Source organism: Mustelus asterias, chromosome 8 (genome assembly GCF_964213995.1).
Source record: "Mustelus asterias chromosome 8, sMusAst1.hap1.1, whole genome shotgun sequence".
NCBI classification, from domain to species: Eukaryota; Metazoa; Chordata; class Chondrichthyes; order Carcharhiniformes; family Triakidae; genus Mustelus; species Mustelus asterias.
In genome coordinates this window covers 93,804,822-93,817,205 of record NC_135808.1, presented here as the reverse complement: position 1 = coordinate 93,817,205, position 12,384 = coordinate 93,804,822, and the positions used below count along the sequence as shown (strand labels likewise).

General features: G+C 41.7%; 1 protein-coding gene across 13 annotated transcripts in view; it reads right to left on the bottom strand.

Moving 5' to 3' along the window:
* nfia (nuclear factor I/A) overlaps positions 1-12,384 on the bottom strand; it is a 460,777-nt gene that overhangs the window by 170,919 nt on the left and 277,474 nt on the right. For all 13 annotated transcript variants that reach the window (XM_078218530.1, XM_078218532.1, XM_078218523.1 and 10 more), the window contains one exon: positions 7,776-7,850. In XM_078218530.1, coding sequence (XP_078074656.1) covers positions 7,776-7,850 — 75 coding nt within the window. The remainder of the gene's footprint in view (positions 1-7,775; positions 7,851-12,384) is intronic.

The following is a 12,384-nucleotide window of genomic DNA, read 5'->3' as shown; positions in this document are numbered from 1 at the left end:
TAAAGAGAGGTTGGATAGACTGCGACTTTTTTCTCTGGATCGTAGGAGGCTGAGAGGTAATCTTATAGAGGTCTATAAAATAATGAGGGGCATAGATCAGATAGATAGTCATTATCTTTTCCCAAAGGTAGGGGAGTCTAAAACTAGAGTGCATAGGTTTAAGGTGAGAGGGGAGAGATACAAAAGTGTCCAGAGGGGCAATGTTTACACACAGAGGGTGGTGAGTGGCTGGAACAGAGGTAGTAGTGCCAGAGGTAGTAGTAGAGGCGGGGTACAATTTTGTCTTTTAAAAAGCATTTAGATAGTTTTAGACTCCCCTACCTTTGGGAAAAGATGATGGGTATAGAGGGATATGGGCCAAATGCGGGCAATTGGGATTAGCTTAGGGGTTTTAAAAAAAGGGTGGCATGGACAAGTTGGGCCAAAGGGCCTGTTTCTATGCTGTAAAGCTCTAAACCTCTAAGTGTACAGTATCCCAGGCTGCATTTATAGGCCAGAGAGTGTAAGAGCAGAGGTTACATTGAACTTGTATAAGACACTAGTTCAGCCTTAGCTGGAGTATTGCGTTCAGTTCTGGGCACCACACTTTAGGAAGGATGTGAAGGTATTGAATAGAGTGCAGAAAGAATTTACTAGAATGGTTTCAGCGATGAGGGACTTTAGTTATGAAGACATATTGGAGAAGTTAGACTTATTTTCCATCGAGAAGAAAAGGCAGAAAGGAAATTTGATAGCGATATTCAAAATCATGAGGGTTATGGACTGATCAGATAGGGAGAAACTATTCCTCCTCATGAAAAGATTGAGAATTAGAAACATTAGCAAAAGAAACAAAAACGTTATGAGAAATAACTTCTTCAGGCCACGGGTGGGGTTAGGGTCTGGAATGCACTGCCTGAGAGTGCGGTAGAGGCAGGTTCAATCGAGGCATTTAACAGGGAACTGGACTGTTATGTCTAAAGGAAAAATGTGAAGGATTATAGGGAGAAGGCAGGAAAATGGTTTTCAGGCAAATTGCTTATGGGCCTAACAGCCTCCTTCTGGGTTGCAACAATTCTTTGATTCTTTCCATAAATCACTGGGATTTTAGATTTCTTCATCTTTCAAACAGAAAGTTACTGGCCTTGACCAGGATCATAACAAAATTGTGGACTTGTAACAATTTCCTGTTCAGGATAGTTACGCAACAGCTGGCATTTATATAGTGTGGTTAAGGTAGAGAAATGCCCCAGTGCACTTCATAAAAGCCTAACGTGACAGAAGTGGACACCAAGTCAAAGAAGGATATTTTATATTATAGCCGTAAAAAAAGATCTTAACAAAGAGAGGAAGGTGAAAGCTCAGGAGGGGAGTTGCAGAACAGAGAATCTATGCAATCTAAGGTACATATGATGGGGCCCTGAGAAGGGGAAGAAACAAAGAGGAAATGGTGTTTCCACATTGCTGGGACTTGCATGGAAATTTGATATCTCAAATCTCTACACTCATAGATTCAAGTAAATGCACAAAAATATTGATGACAATATCTTTGAAAACCTAATAGCTTCTGCAAAAATTGGAGAAGGTGTCTTGTGTTCACAAGCATTGCGCAAGAAAGAAATGTAAGCACAGCAAGAGAATGAAATGACACATGGCAAGGCATGACATTGTCTGCAGATCAATATCCTCGAATCTATTAGAACCAGTCTGGAAAGCAGAGCTATCTGATAATCTAGAATCTTTACTGGGTATAGGAAGTATGCATCTAAGTCTGTAACTTGATCATGAAGTGGATAAAGATCAAACAGACATTGAAAAGATGATGAACATTGAAACTCTGCTCCTTATCTATTCAGAAATCATTATTTCTGAGGTGCTGATGGCTACCAATATTAAAGATACAACATCTAAGATATCAAAATAATTGAGGCTTCCTCTGGAAATTTATTCCGCAACAAAAAGCATACATAAATGGTAGAGATGGAAACCACTTCTTTGGTGACACCATCATCTGGACAGCTTGACTGCTGAGTAACCTCCCTGAGGTAAGACATAAGCTGGTGAATTTCATGAGATAAAACTGCTGAATACGATATGGGAAATTCAGCGCAACTGTGTCAAGCATGAGCTCCCATTGAAAATATATCTGAAAAGACTATTGATCGAGTTGGCTGTTATGGATGGAGATGAAAGGTCCAGTATGGTGGGAATTTATTACTTATGCTTCTGCATCTTGATTGTCAATGATTAAAGCAAAGGTTCTTTCTGACCAACAGAGCCATGGTTGGCCCTGTTGAAGAACAATTACAAGCACTTGTTGATCTTTTGACATTGATAAAGGTGGCTTCTGTCAATCACAGAATTTGCTTTCTATAATAACCTTTACATTCAGTGGAACTTTCATTTAATACTGAAATGTCAGCTCTTTGTAATACAGTAGCAATTGTCTTTGTGTTTTAACCTGTAGAACAGAAACAAGATCACAAAATGTACTGTTTTAAAAACAAATGATTTGAATTAAATGCTGTGGCGCAGCGTACTGGACCATTAGTACATGGTAGCAAAGCAATGGGGCAGATAAACATGTTCAGTTTTTGACTGCATAATGTGGAGACTTCATGTGCAGGCCAGGTTATATTCACACAGTTCAAAAGTTTGAAGAATTACTACTGGATCACAATTGCTCAGCTCCCATTAGCCATTTTTTAAAAGTTTATTTATTAGTGTCACAAGTAGGTTTACATTAACACTGAAATGAAGTTACTGTGAAAATCCCCTAGTCGCCACACTCCGGTGCCTGTTCGGGTACACTGAGGGAGAATTTAGCATGGCCAATGCACCTAACCAGCATGTTTTTCAGACTGTGGGAGGAAACCAGACAATGTCATGCCTTACCATGTATCATTTCATTCTCTTGCTGTGCTTACATTTCTTTCTTGCGCAATGCTTGTGAACACAAGACGCCTTCTCCAATTTTTGCAGAAGCTATTAGTTTTTCATTGATATTGTCAGCGACCCAAGCTGGGAATCGACACCAGGTTCCTGGCACTGTGAGGCAGCAGTGCTAACTACTGTGCCACCGTGCTGCCTAAATCCGTGTACAGGTCACCTGCCCTTTCAATTGTGTACAAAATGGCTGTAAGCCAGGAGATTGGATAAAAAAAGGAAAACACTGCGGTGAATCTTTTGTTTCATCTGCTTTCAAACATATTATGCTGATATAAATGATCTGAAATGACAAAAGTTACATGCTACATTTCTCCGCCTAAACAAAAAGGTTTAGCAAAGAACAAAGAACAGTACAGCACAGCAACAGGCCCTTCGGCCCACCAAGTCTGTGCCGACACCGATGCCTCTCTGATCTAATATTTTCTTTCCTCTACGTGGTCCATATCCCAGTATTCCCTGCCTATTCATGTATCTATCCAGATGCCTCTTGAACGTTGTTATAGAATTTGCTTCAACCACCTCCTCCAGCTGCGCGTTCTAGGCATTCACCATCTTTTGTATGAAAAACTTGCCCCTTATATCTCCTTTAAACTTTACCCCTCTCACTTTGAACCTATGCTCCCCCCCAAGTAATTGACCCTTTGACCCTGGGAAAAAGACACGGACTATCCACTCTATCCAAGCCTGTGATAATCTTATAAACCTCTATCAGGTCCCCCCCTCATCCTCCGACACACCAGTGAAAATAATCCAAGTTTGTTCAATCTCTCACCAGACCAGACTGAGGAGCTGTAAATCATGTAAAACACCCCTCGGTCTATATGCACCAGAGAATATTTGACATGAAATGAAAACGTATATTGTAAATATAGCCTGCAATGGCAGGTGTGGTGAGGCACCTCATGTACTATTGAAAGACCATCAACCCAAAACGTTAATTATTTTTCATTCCACAGATGCTGCCTGACCTGCTGAGTTTTTCCAGGTATTGTTTTGTTCTTATTTCATGTACTACATTGAAAGGAACTGATCTGTCTTGCATCTTACATAATATCAAATTTTAACTGTTATGTAATGTCCCTCACAAACTGAGCAAATAAAGAATATTTGTGGGGTTAAAAAACACAAACAATTTGATCTGCGGGAGAGGTCGCACTGGTGCTTAATCCAGTGTCCAGGTGTCCACACACATGTACTCTTCCAGCAGGGGTCACTGGATAGTTACAATTAATGGTAAATACAGACCAGAGATTTTACTCCTGTCTAGTGCAACCTCAAAGCAAACTTTATTGCACATGTGGCCGTTAACTACATAGTACGATGCTAAAAGGCACTAAGAAATTGCGCTATCATATCGTGAGACACTGTCTTACTATCCTTCATTCTGTGAATCCCGTTCCTAGCTGCTTTGTTGGACATTGCACCAAATTGGAGGCCTGGTAACTCCCTGGAGGAAGAGTTTTAAAAAACATTGCCAGAGGAGTGTATAAGACTAGTGTCTAATCAACACTGTACGGTATTGAGAGGGACCATGATGAAGGGACAAAATCAAATAGCTTTAGGAAAGCACTGGGCAATTAGGTTGAAGCATTCCAGCAGGCAGGAGTGAGCTGTGAAGTAATGAAAAACGTTCAACCAACAACTGCGCATTTATTCTTTTCTTCCTCCACTTTGGGACATTGTCTGACATTAAGAGCACTACATAACTGCGAGCTGCTCTTGTTCCTGTCGTGGTGCAGGAAGGGGCATGTGTGCTTTGGCTGCTTTTTAACTCCTTAAGGTGGCGATGGGATCAGTCCCAGCTGACAGGAAACCAAAGGGCAAAATATAGACTGCATATAGAAAAACACAAATGGCAAATTAATAAGCATAGAAACCCAGGAGCTGCCAATTGGAAGTGCAGAATCTTGTGGTGTCTATTACTCACATAAATGCCAGAACCTGGAGCCATTCTGACAAATATTACTTGAAATGTTAACCACCTTTTGTCAAGCATCTCTTCTCAGATGCTGGCAGATTGTACTTTGAGTATTTTCTGTTTTTCTTTTGTATCATAATAATGTAGGCAGGGACCGGGGAGCTGTCAGTTTGCTCACACTCACAGCAACAGTTGAGGCCTGTTCTCAAAATAACACGGAGTGGGGAGAAAACAGAGGGGGACTAGTCCTCGCATGAAAAATACAGCTGTCAGTTAGAAAATGCTCAGTGGCAAAATCCAGGTGCAATAGCTTGCTGCAGGAGAGGATGCCATCTCACTTGTCTGAATAAGCAATGAACACATTCAGGTGTTTTTGTTTCGTTACTGTGGGCTTTGTAAGGGTGATTAGCGAAGCAGGCTGCAGGACAAAAGAGTATAAAGTCACCTTAGATCAATGGTGTGTGCTGTAGCATAAAAGAGAAAAGACTTCAGCTGAGAATCTGGAGCTCTAAAGGGAGAATAATGTGTACGTGCAATAATATAAGTGGGGAGAAATCAAACTGGTTTTTGGATGGGAGCAAGTGCTCTTGTTCTGAAATGGGGCTGAATGCATAAATAAAACTAGGGCACTGCTCTCAGCGAGTATGATTGACATTTAGTATGCAGCTAAGCAAAATTAAGTTCAAGACCATAACTCTGTTTCTGATGATATCAAAGTAAAATAATGAACCTCTGATTTTAAAAGAACAAGATTGTTTCTGGGAGCAAAAAACATGTTATACTGAAAATATGCCAACCCCTTGGGGCATGAACAATTCCTTAGTGAACTTATTCAAAGTATAGCCTTCAAGAGGCTGAAAATAGTGAATTGAGGCAGCATGTTCAAACTTCAGCCTGCTATATGACAATGTTTACTTAGGTGAAATTTGCATCCCTGATTTCCTGCATATTGAGGGATGAAATTTTGCAGCAGCAGCCCAACTTGATTTGCGTTGTCAACATTCTGTGTTTCTGGTGGCCAGAAGGGACCTGGCTGGGCTTTCCAAGTTTTCCTGATTTGCATACTGTTTTTTGCACTCCCATTGTGGTTTGTGTGATGTGCTGCTAGCCTGGGCACGAACAGAATATGTGCAGATGTCATCTGAAGCAGCAGCTGCAGTTCCTGATTACTGAAAATTGATTCCTGCCGCTTCTTCCACTGAATTGTACGAGCTGTGAGGTGAGCCAGGAGTCTGCCAATCCCCGTGGTGGAAAGAGGACGGTTTGATTTCCTGAGGAGGGCTGGAGGTGCGAAGGTGGGCGATGGCAAGGAAAACTACAATTTCTGCCGCTAGCTAGCGCACCATCAGGGGCCCAGTGATTGCAGCCCCAGGACATCAAGGTAACACCTCCGCAAAAGTGTCCGAACCATCTTCAGCTGCTTCGACACTGACCTTCCCGACGTCAGAAATGTCACTTGCTGACAATTCCACATTGTTCAGCTCCATTATTCTCTGATAACGAAGCAGCACTGCCAGCATTGCAAGAACCAGGCATCACCCAGATGTAAGAAAGAAAATGACAGTGATGTTCGCACTACGCAAATGTCAGCCAATGAATATCTCACACCGGAGAATGCCCAGCCGATGCCCTTTGACCTTCAATGGCACCGCCATCAGAAAGTCCAGACCAGTAATAGTTTGGGGTCATCACTGACCAGCCCCATCAACACCAGAGCTAACAGAGCAGGATAGAGGCTGGGAAGAGGTTGACTGTGTGCAGAGGTTACACCTTACTGGACCAGGTGAAACTGGCTCGGATGGCACGGTGGCACAGTGGTTAGCATTGCTGCTTCACAGCTCCAGGGACCTGGGTTCGATTCCCAGCTTGGGTCACTGTCTGCATGGGTTTCCTCCGGGTGCTCCGGTTTCCTCCCACAGTCCAAAGATGTGCAGGTTAGGTTGATTGTCCATGTTAAGTTGACCCTTAGTGTCCCAGGATGTGTATGTTAGAGGGATTAGCAGGGTAAATGTGTGGGGTTACGAGAATAGGGCCTGCATGGCATTGTTGTCGCTGCAGACTCAATGAGCCGAATGGCCTCCTTCTGCACTGTAGGGTTTCTCTGATTCTATGTTCTTTTTCATATGTTCTTATCTTACTTATGTGATCCGTGGCATCCTGAAATAAGCCAGTGGCATCAAGGATCTAGGCAGTATAGATTTAACTTCTCTGCACCAGAGACGTGGTGATATAGTGGTGAAGTCACTGGATTACTATTTCAGAGGCCCAGGCTAAAGCTTTGGGGATACAGGTTCAAATCCCATCACGGCTGCTGGCGGAATTTGAATTCAATCTGGAATTGAAAGTTTGTCTCAGTAATGATGGCCATGAAAATATTGTCAATTGTCATAAGATCTCATCTGGTTCACTCATGCCCTTCAGGGAAGGAAATCTGCCATGCTTACCCATGTGACTCCAGATCCATTGTAACATGGTTAACTCTTAATTGCCCTCTGACATGGCCTAGCAAATCACTCAGTAGTTTACTTGCAAGCAGAAAACTTGGAGAGGTGTTTAAAATGCAAAGTGAGTGCAAGATCTATGCCCTTCTGTACTTGGTACATGCTTTGCATCACCAGTGCATGAGAGAGGAATTCCAGTCACTCCCTTGGGATGGTTACCAAGTTGCATTCATAAAGTCATTGGAGATAGTTGCCAATCGACCCCCCCCCCCCCCCCCCTCCGCCTTGGCGGAGAAAATGATTTACCAAAGAAAGTATACCAGCATTACCATTGTGCCCGTAAATGTAACTGCTTTTTAAAAATATATTTATATGGGATGATATTTAGTTATTTAAATGATGTTAAATGAGCTATTTGAACTACGACTGAAATTTCATCCGCACCTTTGCGAATCACATCTATGCTTATATCAAATGTTTCCACTTACTTTGTGACACTCTCACTAGCTCAGTGACACTGAACACGCCTGATGTGACAAAGCTGTCTTGGAAGCCCAAATGTCCTGCAAAACATGGAAATAAAGAAAAGTAAGCTGCTGCAGAGCAAGAACTTGCAATTAGGAGTTGTGTATTTCACATTAAAGTATGGACATCCTCCATTTACAAAAAAAAGATGAGATCTGATTAAAAATACTCCCTCTCTCAATTAACCAAGTAAGGTAAATAATCCAATTGAAGACCAGCTCCAAAAGGGAAAAAGCAATCAACAATTGATCACTGATTCTTAAAAAGTGAGCTGGTTAATACAAAATATGACATTATATGTAGAATAGTAGATACTATAAAATCTAATCGGAATTGTAACTCCAATGTAGAGAATTTTCGTAGTAAATAAAATGTTAGGTTGTATATTTTTCTTCCAGTTTTAAAGAAATGTTAAACGTAATAACGTTTCTGCCAGTAGACACTTCAATGATATATGACCACTGGGTCAGACATGTTTTGGGAGATAAATTAACCACTTTCAGGACTCGTCAAATTTGCTGCACTATTATTAATGTTTAATCCCTGCAGGAAAAGAGGCACACAGAAAAGTAAACAATCGGCAAAGGGGCGCCGGATCTGAAACCCCTAATTTGGGGACAGAAAAGAGTGTAAATTGATGGTTCAATGTCAGTACATTGCAAGGTATTACACATCTCCAGATAGTTCCCATTATCAATGTTGATTCAACCAGCTCCAATCTTAAACACACTCAGGTTCTCTATCAATCACAGATTTAACACGCACAAACTTAGCTTAGTTATTTCAACATTTCTTCAGAAATATTCTTCTAAGGGCTGGAATCATCCTGATCACAGCCCAGTGTCTTTCAGATGCACCATAGTACCCCTTTCCCTCCCACCTGCTGTCCCTCTGGAAACCCAAAGCTGTCAGGATGCCAACGTGATCTCCAGGATTGTGATTTTCCAAGCCTTCCTCTTCCCTCCCATGCTTGATGTTGAAACTCCGGCCCAATGGAATAGCTTTGGAGTCCGTCGGACTCTTCATATGGACTTGAAACGTTAGCTGTGTTTCTCTCTCCGCAGATGCTGCCAGGCCTGCTGAGTTAATCCAGCAGTTTCTGTTCTTATTTCAGATTTCCAGCATCTGCAGTATTTTGCTGTTATATAAGAGAATAATCTGTTGTTACGCTGAACATTGCTGAAGTCTTTGATCCAGTCTGGCACTTTCAACCATGCTGCCATCATGCAGTTTCTCATCAAAGCTGCGTTCATAGTGTCCTCTAAAATCACTTCATCTGTTTTGTAGTTGTTCGCTCATCCATTAGCACTTCTTCATTTATTCCAAAGTTCATTGTTTCTTCTTCATATTGATGATCTCCTTTACTCACCATCTAACCCTATCCACCCTTTTGCTGATGATCCTACTTCACGTTCATCAACTTGCTCGCAGTGTATGCTCTCAGCATTCTCAACTGCCAGTTTCTTGAAATGCAATGGCTGAATCAATACATGTTGATATCTTTCAAAGCTGCCAATGGCGCTAAGTAAATATTGTTTCATTACTTCAAAGACAAGTTTTTGTAAGAAATATAAAGAACCTACCACATATCACCTTTAATGGCTCCAACATTAAGCCTTAATGATTTTAACCAGTTAATGACTGCAAACGTAGCGCATAAAGGAACTTCAGTTTAAGTTTATCTATTAGTCACAAGTAGGCTTACATTAACACTGCAATGAAGTTACTGCGAAAATCCCCTAGTTGCCACACTCCAGCGCCTGTTTGGGTTTGACTGAGGGAGAATTTAGCACAGCCAATGCAGCTAACCAGCACGTCTTTGGAACGGTGCGAGGAAACTGGAGTGCCCGGAGTAAACGCACACAGATACGGGGAGAACGTGCAGACTCCGCACAGACAGTGACCCAAGCTGGAATCGAACCTGGTCCCTGGCGCTGTGAGGCAGCAGTGCTAACCAGTGCGCCACGCAAATCGGTTAACCAATGTGTTCAAACAGCGGACGAACAATTTCAAACTTTTTTGTTTGTTCAGCTCATTATGATATCGCAGTGGTGATTCAATCACACATTTGAATGAAACAAAGATTATTTCAGCCGAGAGATGGTTTATGTGATTTTACCTTTGATACAAATCTGCTTTTAAATTGCTTTGGCAGTTGAACAGGCTGAAATATAATACTGCTCTATATTTGTCGAAACAAGAATCCTCCAAATGCAGTTCACTCCCTTCTCCTCTCCCAAACTCCAGCAAACGAAGTCTAAATTGCGTACATTTTATTGTTACTTCAAACTGATCACAGCATAATTGAACGAGCTAGGTTTAGTAGGTATGCAAATTCAAATGGAGAGAGTATAAGTGCATGCTGGAAAAAAAATGGGTGGAGGCTTTCACTAATGATATATTTCACCACAAAAATTAGCGAACACTCAATAAATTGCAGCAACTTTATCCTGAACACGCAGCTGTATTTCTTTTTTAAATAAGTTGCAGCTTTAAAGTCTCCAAGATCAGATTAAACACCTTCAGTCTATGTCTTTCTGGCTTGTAATGCCAAGAGGTGGACTGATCAGTTAGTGCAGAGAGTGAAACAGAGCGATATTTGACAACAGGAATCCGAAGAACCTTTTAACTGCTGCAGTTATGGTTGACTGTCCTTTGACCTGGAGAGATTATCTGGGATTTCAATGACAACAGTTAGAACCGAGTGTTTTTGAATGGAGAACAATAATCAGAGGGTGAGCAATAAAAGGCAGCTGAATCCCTGTCCAGATCAGTGTACTGATTAGAAAATTGGTTCTTGGTTCTGATTTAATAGACTGTAATAATGAGAATTTTGTAAACCTAAAAAATGAAACAAGGACTAAAATAACTAAAATAACTTAAAGTCAGGGGTGCAGTTACCCATCTGCGCTTCAAGAGATGCAGAAGCTGTCCACATTTCATTCTCATCCGCCTTTAGAGACAGATGATAATAGTCTTCCTCAACGTCTCTGTTTTTATTTCTGGGGATAGGCTATCAATCAATGTCTACTGTAAACCAACTGATTTCTACAGTTACCCTGACTATATTTTGCCCTGCAATCCTTTCTAGAAATACTCTATCCCAGTCTCCTAGTTTCTCCATCTGTTGCTTCTGTTTTGACAATGCCACATTTCTATACTGATGTTTCCAACAGGCTGGGTGAGGGAACCAGTAGATGTAGGGTATTTGGATTTCCAAAAGGCATTTGATAAGGTGCCACATAAAAGATTACTGCTCATACATTAAGAACTCATGGTATTGGGGGTGATATGTTATAGCTTGGAGGAAGATTCTATTGGCTAACGGACAGGAAACAGAATAAGTTAGTCGTTTTCAGGTGGGAAAACTGTAACTAATGGAGTGGCACAGGAATCAGCACTGGGGCCTCAACTATTTATGCAATATTATTGATTTGGATGAAGGGCACGACTGTATTGTAGCCAATCTGTTGATGATACAAAGATAGGGTAGGGAAGCAAATTGTGATGAGGATACGAACAGAGAGACTGTAGCATGCTGCAGTACAGAGGGAACTGGAGTCCTTGTACTGAATAAAATGTTAGCATGCAGGTGCAGCAAGTAATTAAGAAGGCAAATAGAATGTTAGCCTTTATTGCAAGAGGGATTGAGTATGTAAGTGGGCAATTCTTGCTCTAAGGGCATCGGTGAGACCTGGAGTACAGTGTGCAGTTTTGGTCTCCTTTATTTAAACAGAGAGAAATTTGCACTGGAGGCAGTTTAGAGAAAGTCCACCAGGCCGATTCCTGGGATGAAGGGGTTGACTTATGAGGAAAAGATGAGCAGGTTGGGCTTATACTCATTGGAGTTTAGTAGAATGAGAGGTGATCTTGTTGAAACATAAAATTCTAAGGGATTTTGACAGAGCAGATGCTGAGAAGATGTTTCCACTCATGGAGAATCCAGAATTAGGGCACAAAGTTTCAAAATAAAAGGTCTCCCATTTAAGACCGAGGCCTAGGACGCTACACTGAGGAACTTCTGCCGAATGTCCTAGGACTGAGACAATTGAACTTCAACCATCACAGCCATCTTCCTTTATGCTAGGGATGACGCCAACCAGTGGGAAGAGTTTTCCCCTTGATTCCCACTGAATTCAATTTTGCTAGGGATTCTTAATGCCACTTTCAAACACTGCCTTGACGTCAAGGGCAGTCACCCTCACTGTATCATCAAATTTGGGCCAAGGCTGTTATGAGGCCAGGAGCCAAGTGACTCTGGCAGAACTGAAATTGAGCAGCAGTGAACAGGTTGTTGATGTGCAAGTGCTGCTTAATAGCATCATTGATGACCCCTTCCATCACTTTGCTGATGATTGAGAATAGACTGATGGGGTGATAATTGGCTGAGTTGGATTAGTCTTGCTTTTTTTGGACAGGGCGTACCTGGACAGTCCTTCACGTTGTTGGGTAGATGCTGGTGTTGTAACTGTACTGGAATAGGTTGACTAGGGATGTGGTTATTTCTGGAGCATAATTTTTCAGTAGCACAGCTGGGCATTGTCAGGGATTTGCAGTATCCAGTGTCTTCAG